General features: G+C 31.9%; 1 protein-coding gene across 1 annotated transcript; it reads right to left on the bottom strand.

Annotated features, from left to right (window-relative positions):
• Positions 1-8,200: 8,200 nt before the first annotated feature.
• Positions 8,201-11,145, bottom strand: LOC126693261 (glucan endo-1,3-beta-glucosidase, basic isoform-like). The gene is made up of 2 exons (XM_050389178.1): positions 10,978-11,145; positions 8,201-9,398 (listed from the first exon to the last, which is right to left on the bottom strand). The coding sequence occupies exons 1-2, from the start codon at positions 11,069-11,071 to the stop codon at positions 8,452-8,454; spliced, it is 1,041 nt and encodes a 346-aa protein (XP_050245135.1). The 5' UTR covers positions 11,072-11,145; the 3' UTR covers positions 8,201-8,451.
• Positions 11,146-23,409: the final 12,264 nt, after the last annotated feature.

Raw genomic sequence — 23,409 nt, 5'->3', positions numbered from 1 at the left:
ATCCCAATCCTGTGAGTGGTACAAGTTGTTGGGTCCCAAATAATATTATCAACAATATTAGCAATCTGAAATAACAATTACATGTAAGAACATAAATATTTATGTGGAAAACCATTTCTCTTTGAAGGGAAAAAAAATTATGGGACAAATTTTGAATAATTTCACTATTATCAAATCAATTATAATAATTCTTATGTATGTCCCACAGTTAAAGAAAAATCTCTCTTGTTTTTCTTTCTTGTGCGGCTTCCTCTTTCTTTACTCTTGCACATACTCTTTGTATCTTTTCAAAGGCGGAAACTCTTGTCCTTCTTGCGTTCCTCCCAAGCAAAAATCCTTTTTTTTTTCACGCTCTATATTCCCTCTACCCATAGGGAGGAATCTTGGGCCCAGGCCAAAGCCAAAGCCATCAAATTTTTTGTAGCATTATCTATTTATAAGACGCTTTTGCTATTCTCTCTTGGACTAGAAATACATTACCTTTTTAACAAAGAGTCTATTCCCTCTTAGACTAGGAATATATTACCTCTTTAACAAGGAATAAACTTTCTTCCACACCAAGGAATAGTCTTTTCTTCTATAACAAGGAAACCCAAATTAAATTTTTTTTTCTTCAACTAGGAAACCTAATTGACTTTCTAGGTCATAATTGGAATTTGAGGCAATTTCCCAACACAAGGCAGATAAACTTCAATACTTAGCAGAGTATTAGGGTCGTTGTTTTAAAATGCTCACTAATACTGATTATGTTATGGCTAATAAAATAAGTTCATGAATGTCCACAGCATTTTTCACACAAAATTTCCGTTTATAACTAACAGCCATTGTCCCCAAATGGATCCTTTTTGGCTTAATGAAGTTTAGTTTTCTATGTCAAAATCAATACTTTCACGCCTAGAACAAACAGAACGAAAACACAACTTATTGGATTCATTTAATCAGAAATACATAAATAACAAAAATTCCTTAAACAGCTTAAGGACTTGTCAACATGAATTTCAAAAAAGATGACTGCCTTGCTAGACACTGCAACTTGCTAATCATATTATATTCAGAAGAGCTGTACAGAATGCACACTAACAATGCAGAAAACAAGCTCAAACAGAGAGCAAAATACAACCTCACCACCCAGTCAACCACACTCCAAACAAAGAAACGGAGGAAGAAACAACTACCAAAGATCTCAACTAAACAGGAACAGAGCAAAACCTAGTTAAACTTTCATAGGACTAACAAGGACCAAATGCAATGGCAGAGACACTCCAATTAGCACAAAGGGACTTATTAAGGGTTTGTTTGGTTGGAAGAGTGGAAAAGTGAAATGATAGAAAATGGTGAAATGATGGAAAAGTGGGAAAATAGAAAAGATTTTAATTTTTCTCATTCTTGTTTGGTTGATAGTGAAAAAGTGGGGGGATAGAAAATATGAGTTTGTATAAATTTACTTATATATTCTTGTTAAAAAAATGATGACAAATTAAAACAAATAAATGACAAACAACCCAAAAAAAAAAAAAAAAAAAAATCACCCAATTCATTAAAAAAAAAAATCATGTCTAGTTAAACAAAGAAAAAAAAAGGTGGGGGGGGGGGGGGGAGAAGAGGAAGGCAACGCCTAGGAAATCAAAAAAAAAGAAAAAAAGAAAAAAAGGGAGGCAACGTCCCCAAGACAGCACCAAAAAAAAAAAAAGTAAAAAAAGAAGAGGAATTGGTTGCATATGGGCATTTTTGTCCATTAAGTAGTCTCATTTTCTCTTTTCAGTTTTCTCTTCAATTTGGAGAGAATTTTTTTTTTTTTTTTTTTTTTTTTTGAGGAAGAGGTAAGCGAGTTTTTATTGACTTAAATCACATTGGAATACAACATCCAAGTCTGTAGGTAGCTCTTCCACCCAAATATCAGTATCTGCAGTTAAAACTGCTCTTCTAGCCAAGACATGAGCCAAGGCATTACTCTCCCTTCAAATATGTTTGAATTGACAGCTGGCTAAAGAGGAGCTAAGGCTACGAATCTCCTCAACAATATGACCAAACATGGCGTGGCATGCTCCGGAAGAATTTATAGCAACAATAACCCGTAAACTATCTCCTTCAAAGATCACTTCAAAAAGGCAGAGCTCTGTTGCAAACTTCACCGCTCGGCTCGCTGCTATAGCTTCTGCTTGCTCAACAGACTGAGGTAGTAAGATCTTTTGACTTAGTGCGCCAATTACTTCACCATAACAGTCTCTGATGACCACTCCTATCCTGGTGAAATTGCTCTCCTCAAACAAAGCCGCATCAAAATTTACTTTATAAAAACCCACTGGAGGCGGTGACCATCTAACCCGAGGAATCCGTGGCGTTGAACCCGTGGCCTGTGCGTGTGCGTCAAAAAATTCCAGCCCTATCATTTATTTTTTTTCTTCCCCACCCAATCAAACACACTCTAAAAAGTTTTTTTTCTTATTTTTTCTCAAAAGTTTTCTATCCATTTTATTTCACCTCCAAACAAACACATCCTAAATGGCAGAGCCTTCATTGTTTTGCAGAACTCAACACAGGAAACTCGATCGACTTCAAGATCAATTCTGCAGATTTAATAGAACCATTGACCTTAAATCTCCCACCCTTCATATCATTTATATACCACTGGATCACATCATTCCCACAGCAGCAGCAAGGGTTTATATACTTGGCACAAATGTGTGACATGAACCCAAATTCTATTAGAGAAAAGGAATTGAAAGAAAAAATGGTCCCTATTCTCTACTTGATTTCTACAGAAAACAAAAAGGACATCAACATTATACTCCCAACGGATAAGCCTTTTCCCAGGTAGACAACCCATCCTTAATTAAAGATCCAATAAGAAATTGAGAACAACTTTGATTATAATAATTCTTGGAGCTGTTAACAATCCCACACAATCAATTGAATTTCTTCTGGATCATGGCTTTCTTGGTAGTGAAATGCAAATGACACAAAATTGAAAGCTTATTACTCTTATCAAGACTAATGAGCGTAGTCCATAGAAAACTTTCTTCTGTTGACTGGGATTAAATAATAAAATCCAATAAGGTGTGTTTAGAAAAATCAAAATTAAAGGTGCCACCAAGTATCAATAGTTTACAGGAAAAACAAATTTTAATTGTTAACTTGATTCCAAAACTAGTAATCATTATGTTATACCAATAAAACAAGACAATGTTGGCTAAACATGTATGTTTCCCCATGACATGCCATGTTCTAGAATGTGCACACCATTTCTCACACAAAAATCCAGTTTATAAACGATAGCCATTGTCCCCTCAAAGGAAACCTTTCCTCCTTAGTACTAGAATTTAGTTTTGTACATCAAAAGCAATACTTTCATGCCTAATACAAACCAGAAAGAAAACACAGAATAGTGCCTTATTTAATCACAAGTACATAAATGACAAAAGACCAAATGAAGTTGTAGTCTCCGAAAAATGCTATGAAGTGCAAAGCTCCATTTAAAAAAAAAAAAAAAAAAAAAAAAAAACAGGTGATCCATCTAAATAATCAACTAATCCATTGGGGTCCAAACCCACTAAGCGACTCCACTGAAATTACAGCCTTTCTCCATGTATCGGCACTTAAACTTTCTAATTCTTGGTTTTCCACACATATAATATGTGTTTAAGATCATCAGTATAGGGGATTTCAACCCTCGATATCTGTGTCAATGTGCGGTCGGTGTTGTACACAAACTTAGTCCATTCTTCGCAAGAACGATCTCGATATTTTTTTACTGTAAACAACAAATAACCATTGTAATTGTTGTTGGTGTTGGATAATGAATTTGCTCGGTCTAAGTGCTTGGTAAGGAAAATGGGACTGGTGATTGTGGAGTACCATGATTTAGAAACGCGACAAAATCGTATTAAGGATTTCACTGGCAGCCGAGTCAAGATGTCGAATATAATGTCGTAAGGGAGACCCTCAGACAACAGCATTGGATTCTTTGCAGGTCGAGACATCGGTGGACGAAAGTTCAAGCTTTATTTTTTGAGAAGAAAGGTTCAAGCTTTTTAGATTAGGCCACTGTTTCTCATTTATCCAACGTTCAAGCTTTACGGCCCTACCTTCTTCAGTCAAAAAAAGAAAAGAAAAAAAAAGAAGAGCTTTACGGCCCAATTATAAATCTCTCTCCCTCTCTCCCTCTCTCTCTCTCTCTCTCTTATCAACAAAGGATTTAACTTACTTCCTGTAGTTTTTTAATTTGGTTTTTTTTTTTTTTTTTTTTTTTTTTAATGAGAAACTATTATATTATCCACTAACTAAACTTTTGATTGAGATTAAAATCCAATATCATATCATTTTATATTAAGGAAAAATTAATGCAATGTCTAGTTTAAAAACTACTGAAAATAAGCTAAACTCTAAAAAATAAATGTCTCTTTTCAAGTTTGTAGAATACTAAAAATACACTTACATTCTAACCTTTTTCTTCTATAATAGCAATGATGACAAAGTCTTAGTCCCAAAATTTTAGAATCGGATATGAATCATTAATATATTAATTAGAGTTAACTATATGTATTCTTCTAACATTTTCTAAAAATAAAAAACATTCGGTTTTTTGTTATTAAATGTGTCTAGAATGTTGAGAAGAGTTCAAAGGAAGTTTTACAACAATTTTTTTTTAATATGAGAATTTTTTATTTTCCCAATATGCGTCTGTCAAGTGATACTTTTGAGTTTGCCAATCTCCAAAAACATCTTTTTGGTTTTTATATTTAGTAGTTATTATCAATTTGGTTCTTTATATACTTTTATTTTTTTGCAACAATTTTGGTCCTTAACTTTTGAAATTGCTGCTACTTTGATCCTTATTGTCATTAGGGGTGACAAAATTAGACACAACCTGTAAATCCGACATGACATGACACAAAATTAGCAGGTTATAGGTTGGGTCTTAATGGGTTCGTGTCATATTTGGGTTGACACGACTGACTCGTTTAATAAATGGGTTGGGTTAGTATTCAACATATGAGACTCATTTGACCTGTTTAATTAAATGATATTTTACTAATATACCTTTCAAACCCTAGATATATAAACTTATTAGTTGTTATGGTTTATTTTCTTTGACATTTTGTGATTGATTATTTGTGATATTGAGATATTCTTTAGTTTTGAATGATTATTTGTAATGCAATTATTCGTTAGTTATGAATTTTATATAAAATTTTTTTTGTTTGTTTTTTCATAATTTTTTTCTTTTCATTTTGATAATATATAATAAACAGGTCGATACAACTAACCCATTTAATAAATGGGTTGTGTTAGGGTTAAGGAATTTTGACCCGTTTAATAAACATGTCGGGTTAGTATTGACCCATATAGTTTAATACTCATGATTTGACATGACACGAACCCGACACGCGAACATGAATTTTCACCCCTAATTGTCATCTTAGTGGCAAAAAAATGCTTACTTGGTTGACAAAATGCTCATTTGACACAATTAAAAAATAATTAATTGCTATAAAAAACAAAGCCACAGAAACAATTAATAAATAAAATGAAAAGTTGATGAAAGAAATAATAAATAAAATGAATTTTAAAAAACCCTGTTTCTCCTTTTATTTTATTTCACTTTCTTGGGAACCAAATACAAAATGAACACCTTTATTCAAACCAAGCAAGTTAATTTTGTACTGAAGGCCATTTCAATTTTTTATTATTGTTTATTTTAGATGATGTCATTTTTGGTCTGGTCAAAGAAATAATACATTTCAGTGTCGATTAATATGAGAGTTACCTCTCTCTCTCTCTCTCTCTCTCTCTCTCTCTCTCTATATATATATATATATATATATAAATGTAACAATAGTTTTTTCTTTTTCTTTTTCACTTACATAAATAAAACAAATAATTTTAATAATATATATACTATATTTCTCTATTGCCCCAATAGAGTCGAAATGACTTTTGTATGACTAGTATTTAGGACAGGCACAAAATACTATGTATTTTTGGCCAAATGTGGGGTTATTGGGACTTGAGTGAACTTGATGTAACCCGCAAGTGGGTTTTGTCAATAACCCTCACTTTTCAAGTTTTTTTTAATAAAAGACCACATTTGAGAGAGTATGAGATTCTGTCATATGACACATTCTTTGCAAAGATAATTAAAATACCCTTAAGTGCCACATCAGAGATAAGAAGAAATTAAATATTGACTTTTTATTTCATTTAGTTTAGTATTTCAAGATATTTTTTAATTAAAAAATAAATATTATTTATTTCTTTTAGTTCAATGTTTCAATACTCTTTGCATTTCAATTCACCATTTTCACCTCTTGCACATCTACTCCTTTATATATACCTACCCATAGCCCTTCATGTCATCTCATGTCAAATACACAGTTACAAAGAAGCCAAAAACAATGTCATTTACCTTCAATCTTTCAACAACACTTACCTACCTCCAACATTACTGTCCTATCTAATCCTAACCTGTATGAGTTGACTACAACCAAAGAAGAGGGCACGCATTTTATATTGCGTGACAACAACGATTATGATTTTAATGTTAAGATTGGACGTTATGGACTTGTGGGTTTTGTAAAGACTGTGATTGACTGTGGGTGTTTGAGATGTGTATTTTGCTTTAGAATTAAGGAAAAAGAGGAAGACACATTTTATATAAACTTTTATTTACAATATTCCTCTAAAGTTGTTTTTTTTTTTTTAATATTTATTTCTCATTACTAGAACTGAATAATTATAATAGATAATATATATTGCTGACATATTTGTCATTATCATGCTAAACAAATATCAAGATGATTAAAAATTATTTTCTCTATAAGTTTTTAAAATATTCGTAATCATGGTTTTATTATGCTTTATAAACAAACTAAAAACATGACTAGAATTGGATATACAATACACAAGAATAGAGAGTCCATGTTACCTATTTTTTGGTTTTCTAGAATTATCTCTCATGTCATACATGTTAAATGTTCCAATGATGTTGCATACCCAACTAATTTCACAATTTTTTTTACAACTTTTGAGGTGATAGGTTATGATTAATATAATTTCATATAGAAACATAATTGGCTTTACTTTATTGTACATTAATCGTTACCTATCACTTAAACTATTGTGAAATTTTTTATGATCTCCGCTTATCAAAATTGTTCAAGCAATACATGGAATATGTATGGTTTATGAGAATTTATAAAGTGATCTTATAGAGGTTTTACTTTGTAAAAAAGTTTAGGGACAATTTTTGCCACAACTCTTGAGCGGTTGACTATACTTGTAAAGAAAAGGTGGTGGATTTATTACCACTCATAGTCGACCACACATCAAATTGTGGCAAATGGTGTGCTTTCAGAAGAATTATTTACTTTGACTAATTTTGATTTAGGAGCCTAATGTATAATGTGCAAAAGAAGTGAGAGAGAGAGGGAGAGAGAAAGAGGGACCTATTATGTCTAGGCTAGCCATCCGCATCACAAACATTAGCATTAAGGACATCGCTTAAGGGCTGTTCCCAGTTGAATAAGACTTAGCCACTGACAAAAATATAGAAGAGAAACGTAGACTAAGAGCTTGGATTGAAAGCAATTATGCTTCCAATACTATTTTTATAGAGAGAGATGCTTTGTGCTTGAGATTGAGATTTTTGAGTGACTATAGCTAGTCAAGCACTCCATGGAAATTAAGTAACACAAAATTATCTATGGCAATCAAATGCATCACTTAAAGCTCGTCTAACTAGTTGTTATTTTGGACTTTGTCTTTCCTCTAGAAAATGTTAGGCTTCTCTACCTTGCTATTTGAGAATGTTTATATACTGAAATGACCTATCTCATCATAACTAGTTGCCTTTCTATGAGGTCATTATGGGTAATAGAAGCTCTAATATTAGTTCTTGTGTGATAGTTGCAATAGGATTTGAAATTTACAGCATTTACTCTATGGTGATTGTTCATTCTCATCAAGTCAAGAAGCCAACAAGTTTCTTTTTAACATATGTAGAAATTCAAATCCCTTATACAATAATAAGAGATTTTACTAATTGAGTTCATTGTTAGAATTTGCGTATCACTAGCATTTTGATTTTGAGATTTTCAACTTGCATATGCTATGATATTAACTAAGGTACGCAAATAGTTCATCTTATGTTATGAAAATACTTATATTTCCAGCCCCAACCAAAAAAAAAAACACTAGCCAATCCAACAAGCAATGAAATAATATTTTATAGATATCCAATACATCAATGAAACATGCCTAAACATTACATTAGATGAAAATGATTCTTAATAATATTACATCAGAGATATTGCCACTCTTATTTATTGTCTGCGAGATGATTGCTTCTTATTTATTGTGAGTTAGCAAAAACTCTTAATTATTATGATAATAATTGTTATGCACCATAATAATTTGCTCTTATTCCTTGATGCACTTAATAAAGCCCTCTTCTTAACTGAAATTGACTTGGAACTTGGGCTGTTTGTTTGGAGAAAAGAGCCCCCAGTGTTTCTCATACTCTGGAGTCTTGTTGTTCTCATCAAACATGGCAAACACATAAGTTTCAATAGGCCTTCCGGGCTTCTTTGGTGTCCCTCCCTTCACATGTTGAACCAAATTTGTAATGTAAGTTCTTTCATTATTAAGTGTTGTTGCTGTTCCACCAGCTGAAGGCCAACCAGTCTCTGATATAACAATCACCAACGATCTCCCGCCGGCCTTCTCTAAAGCTGAGTAAACAGTGTCAAGAATGGCATCGAAAAGGTTGCGATAACTTAGTGGCGGATCACTCACAACAGGTGAAGGAGCTGTGAAAAGAGCATAATCAAGACGAATGTCTTTGGTGTTACCAATGTAACTAAAATAAGGGTACAAGTTAACAAGCAATGGGGACCCATTGTTCACTAAGAAGCGAATGACAGGATCAAGAATTGGCCTATAATCGGCTCTAAATGAGCCTTTTGATGGAGGGAAAGATTCTGATGAAAGGACTCTAGTGTCAATGGCAGTGGAAACTTTGATTTTGTTCCCTAGTCCAGCCCCAGAAATTGCGTTTTGAATGTTTTGCATAGCAGGGACAAGGAATCGTGCAAATGAATCTGAAGGCTTTACTTCGTTTCCTACTGCAATGTATTTGAATCTGACATTACCAAAGTTTCTCACATTGTTTTGGACCCAAGCATTTGCATTGTTTTGGCTTGAAGCAATCTCTTGAAGCTTATCATTTGGAAGGCCTAGCATAAGCTCAATGTTGGAGCCTCCAAGGGCTCGGAGAGCATTTTGGTTTGGATCATAGAGCCTCATTCTTTGGATGTTGTTTTGTCTATAAAGAGCTACAACTTCTGTTGGTGGTGGTAGATTGTTACCCAGCATTCCATAACAAACACCAACTTGGGCACCTGCATTAGATTAGACAATAAGTCAATGGTTTTACATACATAAATATGATTATGCTTGATCTTAGTCAGGGACTCAAGGCAGGAATGTTATAAATGTGTTGGAAGTGAAAGATTCATTGGATTTGTAGGTTGGCACATATTATATTAAAAGTGAAAGATTCATTGGATAATAAGACTGATGTTAGTGATATTATCATATTACCTATAAGACTTACAAACTAATGTGTCACAAATTAAAAAAAAAGTAATTTAAATATTCTTTAATTTAGTTGTTAAAATCCACTAATCATGATGTAGTGAAATATGGAGTAGCTTAACATTTTTTGCAAGATATACTATAGGATTAAGTAATCATGGAAATTAACATTTTTTCAGCTAATTGTTTCCACCACCATGAATTGGCTATTTTGTCTTCTAACTTCACAGTTGACCTTGTAAAGGCTATGACTACAAGCATGTAAAGTTGTTATGCACTTTGTTAAGTCTCTTAGTGACGCAGAATGGAATATTCCATGAATCCATAAGGACTAACTAGAATTCAACCGAAAGAAAGGAGACTAACCCTTTTGAAATTTTTATTCATGAAATTCTGACCTGAATTTTTGTTTACATATTACATATTACAAGCCTATTTAAAGGTTCAAGAAAACATGTTTTTTTAAAAGTAAAAATATTCTTAAACATATCCTAATTAATAAATATTATAATATGATTCTATTTTGATTAACAATCTCTTAAAAACACCTAAAATCAAGAAAATAAAATCCTTTATACTAAAATAGTGAAAATTACATAGAAATTCAAAAACTAAGAAACGATAAAAATTAAACCACATATCTTGTCCTATATCATTTAGTAAAAATTCCTAATTCTATATATACATGATTCTATATATACATCCTCTCCCTTCTTTCTCATCCCATTATTGAGAGAGAGAGAGAGAGAGAACCATAACCAAACAAAACAAATATAATGAAGAAAGAAGCGCCCCCCATTCTCCCAGCTAAATACAACTATAGAGTGGCTAGTTGTTGTGGCTCATTTAAAGAGAAGTAGTTCGTTGTTATCTTTTTATTTAGGTGCCTACTCTAACTGCAACTATAGAGTGGCGCTTAAATTAAATGCTTATTAGTACATTCTATAGGCTATTACTTTTGGCGAGCATGCAACGTGAATGTGCTTCAATTCCAAAAATGAAATGGCGACCAAGACAGATTTGTGGAGATTGGGCTAAGGTTGGTTCAATCAAACTTAGCTCAAAGGAAAATCTAGAGCCTAGAGGGCAACATTAATTGAGTTGGAAGCCCTTTAACATTGGCAGTTTCTACTTTCTACTTCTATAGTTCTAGGGATAGTACTATGTGGTGTCTTAATAAGTATAGTTACTGTTCCATACATCCTGACCCTCTCACAACAACATGGAATCCACATGTGGGTGCAAGAGGTCAGGCAGTACATTGTGGGTGTGTGACAATATCACAGCTCCTCAACCTTGGGTTAAGACACAAAAGCATTTGATTTGGGCTGTAAAAGACTTTAAAATCATGTATTAGAGAGAGAGAGAGAGAGAGAGAGGGACCTGTTGTGCCTAGGGTAGCCATTAGCAGCCCAAGCACCAGCATTATTGTGGAAATCATGGATGGGCTTTTACCAGCATGACCAGATTTAGCCATTGAGAAAACTATGGAAGGAATAGGAAACAAAAAGCTAAGATAGCCAACTATGACTTATACCATTGTTTAGCTGCCCTTTTATAGAGTGAGAGATATAGATGGATGCTTGTACTATATATTTTTTTGAGTGACTATATCCACATTCTAAAATTTTCGTTGGTCAAGCACTCTACGTGAACCAAGCTGTACACGATGCAACTTGCATCATTCAAGGCACATCTAAGTCTAACTGCTCATTAATAATTGTGGAAATTTCTCCCCACCTTTGAATTGTCTTCAATTTTTCAATGTCCCACTGTGTTTTGTTTTATTTGAAACAACCACTCTTAATTATTGGTTGCCTTCCTAGGAAATTTACATGTTTATGAAGGATGCATAGGGCTTTCCAATTGGATGGTATTTGAAATTGATTCATTTAATTTATGGTTCATATTAAATATTATAAATCTAAAAATATATCTAGTATTATGGTATGAAAATTGTACATTAATAAATTCAAGAAATAAAATCTTAACCGTGAAATATACATGAAAGTATATCAAATAAATAGAGATGATCTTGTTCCCATGTCTTACATCCATGCAACATTTAATGGATGGATTGTGTCTTTCATTTCTACAACCAATCATTTTCCAATTTTATTTGTATCACGTGCAAAGTTTGGATCACTTGTAGTGCTATTAGATGTAAAAGAACATTGCTTCTACAAGGACTCATTGTTATCAAGGGAGTACTTCTCCCATAGAAGTGAATAATTTCTCTTATCAAAGACCATTTGACAATTGGCACACCTCTACATTCCCAATAGCAACATTTGGGATCTAGAGTTTCCACCCCTCAATTTAACAAAAGGATAGTAACACATTGTTAGTAAATTTTATATATTTTGTATTACGCTTTATTTGGTAGGAGAGAAGAGAGGGAGAGAACCATGTCAAGATTAAAAGTTTTTCTATTGTTTAAATGAGTAGAAAATAAGTGGGAAAGCAAAGAGAATGGATACTAATTTCCACCAGGTCTACTACAGTCATATGGGCTGAAAACCAAATAGTAATTAGATTTATTTAATATGCATTATGGAAAATTTTCATTGACCTTCCTTGAGGTTTTTTATTTTTTATTTTTTATTCACCTTTCCTCTAATTTTTAATTAGACACTCACCTCCCTCAAATTACAAACTATTGACACTAGCCTCCCTAAATAATTGAAATATATATTTTAAAAATCTTGGTATAAAATATTTTTAAAAAACAAATCTCAAATTTCCTATTAGAGGGGGTATGCAAGTGGAGGGTAAAATAGAAAATTCAAAATTTTTAAACTCTTTTTTCAATTATCGAATGAACGTTAGCATAAATAGTTGACATTTTTAGAGGAGATGAATATCTTATTCTAAACTAGAAGAGAGGTAAATGTAATAATGGAAAACTTAAAGGGAGATCCGTACAATATTTCTTATATTATATTCGAATTTTGAGTTTCCAAGTTAAATCAATGACTGAGCATTTCATACATTACTATTTCATACATTTCATATTCTCTATATTATTATTATTATTTTTGTGTGTTTTAATAAATATTACTGTTTATTAAAAAAAATCCTATTTTTCTTGCATCGACTAATATTAAAGAAAAAATATGAAAAATATATACACATCATTTTCATATTATGGCAACATAGTCAAATGATTTTTCCTTTCATTTTTCTTCTCTACTAAACAAATAAATGTCATATTCATTCATCTTTCTTTCACTTTTGCCTTTTTCCTATCAAATATTTAAGATAAACACAGCAATCTATTTTTTCTTCTTCATTTTTATATCCTTCGAACTTTTGTTCAGTTCTCCCTATCAAATTAAAGGAGAAAACTTGAAAGTAACAGAGCTACATACGATTAATCTTTGATTTTGGTAGGTTTAAACACAAGAAGAATCAGAGAAAAGCATTATTCCATATCCTACAATTTGGTATTTCAAGTTTCTGTCGGTCAGCTAGACGACGAAACGAGTCTTTCTACAAAAGATAATTAAACAATCTCTGTCCCACAAGGTCTTGGCTTGGATTCATAGCAAACTCCGTGCTTTTTAAAAAAGATTCGGAATGAAAGACCAACCAAGATTGATAGCAAACTCCCTGGTTTTTATATTCAAATATTAATTTAATTTTTGATATTATTATTAATAATTAAACTATTTTTCTGCTTCTTTTGACATATAAATTTAATGATTTAGTTTTTGATGTGATAAATGAAAAAGATCTTTTACATTTTACTGTAATCACATCCGGCCTAGCAGCATATCTAATCAATCAATCAATCATCAATATATATATATATATATATATAAAAGCAGAGACCTCATACAGGAGTGCATGAGATCTTGTCAAGTGGTGCTCTAATTTTGCATTTAGTCTCTTTTTACCTCTTTCATTAAGTGTTTTTTACTATTACCCAAAAGTTCACATTAACTTATTTTACTGTTATCTCATTAATTGTCTAAGCTTACACCACATCTTTCTCTATTTTTCATGTCTTTTAACATACCCACTGTTTGTACACCCTTAGTATAATGATCACTCCACAAGAACTTATGCTTGTGGAGTGTGGGGGGTAAGGGCTGGGATTCAAGTTTCCAAAAATGAGTTTCACACACATTTACACTTAGATTAGGCTAGAGTAGAATTCTATCTTGTAAAAAAAAAAAAAAAAAAAAAAAGCATACCCATTGTTTTAGTATTTAAAAAAAATAATAATAATAATAAAATAAAATAAGTAAGGACTAATAGTAATAACTAACAAGATAAAACCCTTGAAAGAGATAGAGAAACACAAAAATGTTGTGGATTGGTCACTATTTCACTATATATTACCAAAATAAAAGACTTAAGATTAACAAAACATTTTAAAGAGAGAGAAAGAGGAATCTGAAGGGTCACTACCTTTGTTATACTGGCCTCCCACCACCATCAAGATACTGAAACCCCTATGGGTAATTTTTTTTTCCTTTTTCTTTTTAAATTAGGGGTTTAAATATGATTTAGGTTTAAGTAATTTGGTTGGATAGTTTTTGTTTTGGGTATATAAGTAGAAAGAATATTTGGTGCACAATGTAAAGTCATATTCTACCATAATTTAATTTTAAATCATCTGTAAGACACATGTATACACACTTGCGCACACCATGTCTTAATGTCGCACTATCGATAAGTGGAAGATAGCTAGAGAGTTGAGTATACTTTCATTTCATGGTATGAAATATGTGAACACCACACAAATTAGTTGATTTTCTTGGTCTTGTTACTCTTTTGTATTTATTTTTGGTTTCATGATTTAAAAATAAAATAAAAATAATCTTACCTTAAGAAGGCTACAAATATCCAGTGAAGCTATTAAACTAATTTTTAATATCTCAAAATGTATATGTTTCTTTACTCCAATGTAGTTTACTTTTTCTTTATATAATATGTACAATATCATTCAAAACCTTCTTACGTAAAATATCACAAAATTATCTGTGTATCACACGGGCAACTTACTAATTTTTCTTTAAAGATTAGTACACAAGTAACACGTGTAAAAGAGAAAAACTTAGAAAGCTAGTTGTACAATACGCGTGAGGAAGCCAAGACTAACTTATATATATATATATATATATATAGAGAGAGAGAGAGAGAGAGAGAGAGAGAGAGAGAGAGAGAGAGAGAGAGAGAGAGAGAGAGAGAGAGAGAGAGGCTTCTATACACGTAACATGTGTGAAAAAGAGAAAACCTAAATCTAAATAAAAAATATTGATAGATTAGGATCATTGGCGGTGCCAAGTGTTAATCAGGGTGGTCACAGGACCATCCTGATTTTTTTTTTATTATTTAAAATATAACTTAAAAAATTTTGACTTTTAAATTAATATGGGTCTTTTGACCACTCTAGAAAAAACAAAAAAAAAAAAAACTTGACCACCCTAAAAAAAACACTTGAACACCCTTAATAACAATTGAGCCCATTAAAAATAAAATTCAACATCTCCAAAATTTTTGTTCGTTGAATGTTGAAAAAAAAATTGCAAGAAATGCTATGTTCCCAACATTTTCACGATATTTTTGTAACAAATCCTAAATAACAGGTTGTTATTAATGAATAGAAAATAATTTCAGTGGTAACTTCAAATTAGAACCAGTAAAACTTACAACCTAGTTTTTGTTGTGAAAGTGTTGCAAAAATGCTGTGAACATAACACTTCTAAAAAATTACTCAAACAAACAAATTAGCCTAAAATCTCAAATCAAACGTTTAATTGTGTTTTTTTAAATTGTGTTTCGATTGGCATATTTTAAAATTGCTATTTTTTTTTAATATAAAAATATGCACACTTTTCAAATAGCTAGTCTGTTAGTATTTACTTTAGTCTTTAGCCAAATTTGTTGGATTTATGTGATATATTTTTTCAAAAAGATAATGTATTTTGTTTACATTAGTATTATTTAGGCAATATGTTAGTAATTGAATAGGAGATAAATAGATTAATAATTTCTTAATTGTGTATATTGAAAAAGATGTAGTTGATAATATTAATAGTGAAACTATCATATCACACAACAATTTTAAAATATGAAAACTTGTAAAAGAAAATTTTAAAACTTTATGTATTTGAATATATTTTTATTTTGTGGTGTTAATATATTCAAGTTTTATTATTAATAAACTTTTTAAAATTAAGTATTTTTAATGACCACCCTGAAGAAACTTTTTGGAGCCACTTCTGATTAGGATAAGCATTGAGTAGATAACATTAAGCCAATGAGTTTTAGAGGACCTCATACTCAGCAATAAATAATAATAAAAATATAGAGATAAAGTTACTCTTCCATTCACTACCAAGAACAACAAAAGGGATAAAACTTTGCAAGGATAAAATAAAACATGAAGAAGAAGATAAAAAAGAGCAGAGTAAATAAAAGTCAACTTGAAATGAAGTTGAAAAGAGAGCGATTAACATACAACAGATTTATGAGTAACTAAAAAAAAAAAAAAATGCTAAAATGATAATTAAGATGGAGAGCAGCAAGGTAAGCAGAGAAGATGGGTAGATTCCTTCAAGAATGAAGATAAATAGAAAGTTTATTTATTTAATTTTAGAGATATTTAGGGTCCGTTTGGTGAATGTGTTTAAAAACTGAAAATTGTTATTTAAAAACATATGTGGAAATATGTATGAGTGAAAAAGTGTATAAAAATACGTGTAATGTTGTTTAAAAGCTGAAAATTGTTGTTTAAAAACACGAACTAAACACCCCGTTAGTCTCTCTCTTGACAAAATTATGATTAAGTACCGAACTTTGGATTTCATTAATTTACTTGTCCATAAAACTAATATTAATTTTGAATTTTATTGATTAAATTTTTTGAGACAAATCTTTTTCTTTTTTTTTTGGTTTCTAAGCAAAAAGGCCTTAATAGAGGGGACCTTCTTTCATTTGGGGGTCTTAGGCAATTGCCTCAATCTCCTTTGAGCCAGCTTGGGATTATTATACTTTTAATAAGGACATGAGTTGAATAGTGGTGATGAACATGCCTCCCTCTTCCTTAAGCAATGGGGTGTATATATAAGTTTATTTATTTATTACTATTATTTTTTTAGGGTTGGTGTCCACTTCCCCTCCAGTTGATTAAAAGGAAGGATTTGTAAGGTGCTTGTCCCAAGGTTGTATGGTGGATTTAATGCAGAAGGAGTGGTCGAAGGTTAGAGTATTAAATGTCAATTTGACGTGTAGATTTTTCTTCTACACTTATATCAAGTTCGATGGGAGTTCTGGCTACGGGCTCTTGAAGTCCTTAGCAGTATAATGGTTAAAATTTAATTTAGTTCCTTGACTTTTACTTCAATTGTACAATTAGTTATATAATGGTTAAATATAATTTAGTTCCTTTAACTAATACTTCAATTGTTAAATTACTCTCTAAAGTTTAATTTTTGTCAATTTAGTCCCTAAGTTTGTTGTTTCGTTGATATCATTTAGTAACTTAATTTGGTGGCTGCAAAAGATTATTGAAAAGTTTGTAAGGGAATTTGGGGATGAGCTGTCTAATGTTGCTACACAAAATCTTTCCTATGGTGGTATTTGGCAAGTGGGATTGGAGAAATCTGACAAAGAACATTTTGGTTTTGTGATGGTTAGCAGGATTTTGTTGAATACAATTTTATTTGTTGTGAATACTTTTTAGTCTTCATATATGAAGAAAATTCAAATTTCCTTTTTCTTGTATTTGATAAGTCTACCACTGAAATTCAATATCCAATGACCAAGAATTGTAAATTGGAAATTAGTCAATATGATCATTTTGTCCAAATTTGTAATTAATAGATGATATCATTCAAACATTTTTTTTTAAATTAAAAATCTAGTTGAAAGCATTTATGAGATTCCTAATTTAATAGATTTTTTTTTTGGTACAAAATAAAAATTCTACTCTAATATAATTTAAATGTATATAATCGTGTGAAGCTCCTACTTGGAGATTTGAACCCTGAATGTTGCCTCCTCACACCCCACAACTTAATTTACTAACATATTTGGATAGATCATAGGACTAGGCTTTATTGACTCATTTTGAAAATGTATGTGATTAAATTGGCAAAAATTAAACTAGAAGGGCTCATTTGTCATTTGACAATTGAAGTAAAAGTCAATAGACTAAATTTTAGTAATTTTGTAACAATAAAAATATCTTCTTCCTTTTTTTTGTTTTTGGTAGAAAAAAATACATTGAAACGTACATCACTCTCAATAGTAAGATACACTTCTAGAAATTTGAATAAAATCATGGAAAAGTAGAAGTGAAATGACCATAAAGGGTGTGAAAATTATTTGATGCATCATCGCACTTGGTTATCTTATTTTCTTAAAGGTGTGTCAAAAAATAACTTTAAACAATAATATAAGTTGTTATTTGATGAAACATTTTTTTCTCACCTTTAAGTAAATAAGTTGGAGTAGTGCATTTCACTAGCTTATTTATTGTCAACTTATTTTTCTAAAATGTGAGATAAAAATTGATTACTTTATTTCTTGTTTAAAATCGATTTTTTGTCACACATTTAAGCAAATAAACTAATTACAAATAATCTGACCAAATGCACATAGAATCCTACACCTTGTGCATTTACAAAGTTATTTATGGTGTCATTGCTTGCAATTTGGAATAAAGTCAATATTTGTCACATTTCTAAGCAAATAAACTGTCCAAACGCACATAAAATCCTACACCAATGGTGTTTACAAAGTTACTTATGGTGTCATTGCTTGCAATTTGGAATAAAGTCAATATTTGTAACGCTTTTAAACCAATAAACTAACCAAGCGCACAAAAAGTCCTATACTGGTGTTTACAAATTTACTTCTGGTGTCGTTGCTTGCAATTTGGTAATTGCATAGGATTCAGATTACCTAAGTTTTTTTTTTTTTTTTTTGGGATAATTCAATAGTTGAGAGTGAAGCGATTTGAACTCTATATATTTCCGTTAAAAATATCAAAATGTGCTAATCAGTTCAACTACAAATTCCTGGCCCAAGTTGTTAATATTGTAAAATACAATGGAAAAGTATTTCCATGAGGCAGCACAGAATTGAAGGAGGTGGCTAAGAAGTGGAGACCAACCCACATGAGACGAGACTCTAGACCTGCCAAATTTTCTCATTGACATTTCAAAACAAATTATGCTAATACTGACAAGTGACAATCACCAAAGAGAATGCTAGTGACCTAAAATATCAGAAAAAGAGGTCCTTATCTGTAAGGCAAAATGATGAGGCATTTCAATGTGCACAAAATATATAATTAAAAAATAAAGACATTGAATATGTGCTACAGAATTGAAGGAGGTGGCTAAGAAGTGGAGACCAAATTTTCTCATTGACATTTCAAAACAAATTATGCTAATACTGACAAGTGACAATCACCAAAGAGAATGCTAGTGACCTAAAATATCAGAAAAAGAGGTCCTTATCTGTAAGGCAAAATGATGAGGCATTTCAATGTGCACAAAATATATAATTAAAAAATAAAGACATTGAATATGTGCTACAGAATTGAAGGAGGTGGCTAAGAAGTGGAGACCAACCCGCATGGGACTAGACTCTAGACCTGCCAAATTTTCTCATTGACATTTCAAAACAAATGGTGCTAATACTGACAAGTAACAATCACCATTGAGAATGCTCGTGACCCAAAATATCAGAAAAAGAGGTCCGTATCTTATCTGTAAAGAGCATTGGAAGTTAGTAATCCTTAATGTACTGTAATGTGGAAAATCGAGATTTCAATAGTTGTTTGTGTCCAAACTCCAAACAACATGACCTCTTTCCTTAGAGGCGTGCGATGTAGCTGATTTTATCAAGATTAGTAAACCTTGACTTCTGGCTGCTGGACTCGGTGTGCTCAATAGGTCAATAGGTGACAACCGCAAATTCATGCGGTGACTAGGGGAAGAAGGGAGCCACCTCCAAAAATTGATGGGACTAATTCGGTTATTATATTCTAGCCTCTTCCTAAATATGAACTTGTGTATTCAAAGATATTCCAAACAAAGATTAGTTGCAAACTTGGTTATAGATAATAACTACAACTCTTACTAAAAAAGTTAACATAAGTACATATTTTGAATATCTAACTGATTGATTGCATGATATTTATGTTCTTAAAATACATGTCAAATTTCATATCAATCGGATATTATTTACTATTTAATCCATAAATTAATTTTTTATGTATAATTTTAAATTGCAAAAATTTGAAATTTTAACATTTGATTGATGAGATAACTATTGTTCTTTGTTCTTTTGAAAATTTTATAAGTATGGAAGATATAAGAAGAAAATATAAAATAATGGTAGATTTGTCAAAATTCATTTCCAATAAAAAGATTTTGAATAGAGTTGTAGTTATTGGCAACTTTGTTCTTTTCTTATTTTGTGATAATGGGAGGGAAAAAGAGAGAGCAAAGATATGATAGTTTATGTGGTTTGGCCATGCAATTTGTAATTGTTGCTTCTTATGATGAATTCATTATTAACAAAATTATATAACAACTATACTATAATATATGTACTACATTTTCTAAAACTATATTACATAAAACATTATAGGGTAAACTACGGATTTAGTCCTTGACCTTTTCGATGTATTTCCATTTAGTCCTTAACATTTCAAAAGTGTCAATTTAGTCCCTAACATTTTGGTATTGTATCAAATTAGTCCTAACCGTTAAGTGATGGATGAAAAATGTTGATGTCGCTAACGGCTAAAATAAAAAAATAATTTGTATATCAACTCAGATACCATGTGCACTTCTAACATGGATTAAACTTAAAAAAAAAAAAAAAAAAAAAAAAAAAAAAAAAAAAAAAAACAAACAAACAAACAAACAAAACCCAGCTTAAGGAAGACGGCAAATTATGATAAAATCCTAAAGAATCACGATCCCAAAATCTATGTGGGGGGTATTTGTTGCTAAGGTTAAATTGCCGATGGGGAAGGGGACATATGGTTTGTAGTCATCGCCAGAGTGAGGTCCTTCGTTGGAGCGAGTGGAGGAGCTATATGGCTTGAGTCACCGTGAAGCAGCTCGCGTCTTCTAGTGATATGGTCATGAGCCGCCGGATTTTCTAGCAGAATTGGAGGAATTCAAGACTGGTTTCATCGGGTTTAGGTTGGATGGGGTTGGATTTGGCCACACTTGCTGGATTTGGCTCCATTGAGATTTCAGACTTGAGAGCTCCGATCTCTTGGAATTTAAATCAAGCACTTCACTGATTAAAAACAAAACTAGATAATGTTTACCTCTTGCACGTGAGGAAAATTTTGGGATTATTATTATTTGGTTATGGAATTGGTGAACAATTTGGTTTTGCAAGGTCTAGGATGAATGAATTCACCTTACAAGCTAAAGTGGATGTTAGGATGATTTGGTCAATTCGGTGCTGGGTTTTACTTAGTTTACCTTCTTGTTGATAAGGTGATTGTGACAACAAAGCACAACGACGATGAATAGTATATCTCCAAGCTAGTGGTTCTTTCATTGTGATAAGGGATGTTAATGGAGACAAACTTAGAAGGGGTAATATGGCCAAAATTGGGAATTAACCCTGTTTGCCAAACAATATAATTAGTAGGCACTGTTTCGAAACTATATTTTTTACTAACATCTCGAGTTTCTAAAACTTGATTTAGGGGTTATAAATTGAGTCTCAAAGACTCGATTTCAGTGTTCTGATCACATCTGATTTGGTGTATTTTCCATGTGGCGTCCACTTGGAAATCGAGTCTCTAAGACTCGATTTATAAGCCAAAAGAAATTTAGGTCTAATTCTGTACACGCCACTCCAAGAAATACCCAAAAATAAATTTAAGAAATCACCACCAACCATTCAAAAGACAGCCATCAAAACCACCACCAGCCACCACCAAAGATTCAAAAAACCACCAACCACCGACAACCCAAAAATCCATATTAGAAAGGCAAAATTACCCACAAAACTAGATCAAAAACCTGAAAAGAAAACCCACGAACAAAGAATCTAATATAAAAATCCAACAACCTAGCAAATCTAGTAGCGGCAAGGTCAGAACAGTCACCAGTAAGATCAGAGTAGCCACCCAAAACCCAAGCCCCTGCTCAGCATCTAGATCCCGATGGATTTTGTGAGAGAGATGAGAGGAAGGAGGAGGTGTGGAGTTTGTGGGTGGCGTCGTTGGTGGGTGGCATCGATCTGTGGGTAGTGTCGCTGATGGGCGGCACCGATGGGTTTTGGGAGAGATGGAATGGTGGGTGAGAGAAGGAATGGTTGGTGGTGATTTCTTAAATTTTTTTTTTTTTTTGTTTTGGGTATTCCTAGGAATGGTGTGTATAGACTTAGACACAAAAAAAAAAAAAAAAAAAAAAAAAAAAAAAACAAAAAAACAAAATTGGCTTATAAATCGAGTCTTAAAGACTCGATTTTCAAGTGGACGCCATATGGAAAATAAGCCAAATCAGATGTGATCAGAACACTAAAATCGAGTCTTTGAGACTCAATTTATAACTCCTAAATCAAGTTTTAGAAACTCAAGATGTTAATAAAAAATATAATTTCGAAACAGTGCCTACTAACTATATAGTTGGGAAATTGGGGTTAATGGCCAATTTTGGCCGGGTAATATAAAATCAGTTATGATTTATGAGGCAGGGCAGGTGCTTCAACAGCAATAATGTTGATTCTAGTTCCAGATCCAAAAAGCTTACTTGTACCTAATTATAATCTTTTCTTTACTTGATCGATTTGGTGTCTTCATTAAGCTAGGTTTTATTTTTAATTTTTAAGTTTAATCCATGTCAGTAGTACACGTGGCATCTAAGTTGACATAAAAATTATTTTTTATTTTGGTCGTTAGCCACATCAATATTTTTCATCCATCACTTAATGATTGGGACTAATTTGACACAATATCAAAAAGTTAGGGACTAAATTGACACAATATCAAAAAGTTAGGGACTAAATTGACACATTTGAAACATTAAGGATTAAATTGAAAAACAACAAAAATGTTAGGGACTAAATTTGTAGTTTACCCAATATTATAACATTATCCGTGCATCGCACAGGCAACTTACTAGTTTTTAATAATGTGTAGAGGTGAGATTGAAAATAATACCTAATGAATTCTATTTAACTCCCCTTATTAAAGGCTTCTTCTTCTAATTTTGTTTATATATTCTTTATTAAGCCATTAGATGGAATTTACTTTTTGTTTCATATATTGTGTAATTTAATATCTATCTATCTTCAAAGGATTGACTTAATAGTTCCTAAAGCCTTATGATATCCATGAGATCTTAAGTTCAAAATCTCTTGCAAGCATCTTGGGGCCATCCCATGAGATTTCTCCATGTAATAATAAAAAAAACGTACATCACTCTCAATAATACGAGACTTAGGGTCCGTTTGAATACTGCTTATTTTGCTGAAAACTGAAAACACTGTAGTGCACGAGACCCATTGGACAGCCACAGAATGCGCTTCTTAACACACACACACAAAAAAAAAAAAAAAAAAAAAAAAAAAAAAAAGGCCAGACGCAAGACGTTGGCATTATAAGCTGTATCCAAACGCAAGACGCTGGCGTTATGTTTAGTTGGGTGGATTTTGGAAAAGATGGAAAAAAGAGAGTGAAAAATAGGTGAGAAAATGAGTGGGAAGGCTATTTGGTTGTGAGGGGGAGGGGGAGAGAAAAGTGGTGGGGTTCGACTGTTTTCTTAATGAGCTCACCAAAATTCAATATTCCCAAAATGGGAGAAAATTGGAGAG

Source organism: Quercus robur, chromosome 7 (assembly GCF_932294415.1).
Source record: "Quercus robur chromosome 7, dhQueRobu3.1, whole genome shotgun sequence".
In the NCBI taxonomy this organism is placed as follows: Eukaryota; Viridiplantae; Streptophyta; class Magnoliopsida; order Fagales; family Fagaceae; genus Quercus; species Quercus robur.
The sequence above is the reverse complement of the archived record's forward strand: the minus strand, read 5'-3'. Positions and strand labels throughout refer to the sequence as shown.

Bases quoted from the DNA above. Each gene is read 5' to 3' on its own strand.
- LOC126693261 (XM_050389178.1), bottom strand. From the start codon at position 11,071: ATGGCTAAATCTGGTCATGCTGGTAAAAGCCCATCCATGATTTCCACA. The intron at 9,399-10,977 runs GTCCCTCTCTCT...AATCTAATGCAG, and splicing joins GGCTACCCTAGGCACAACAG to GTGCCCAAGTTGGTGTTTGT.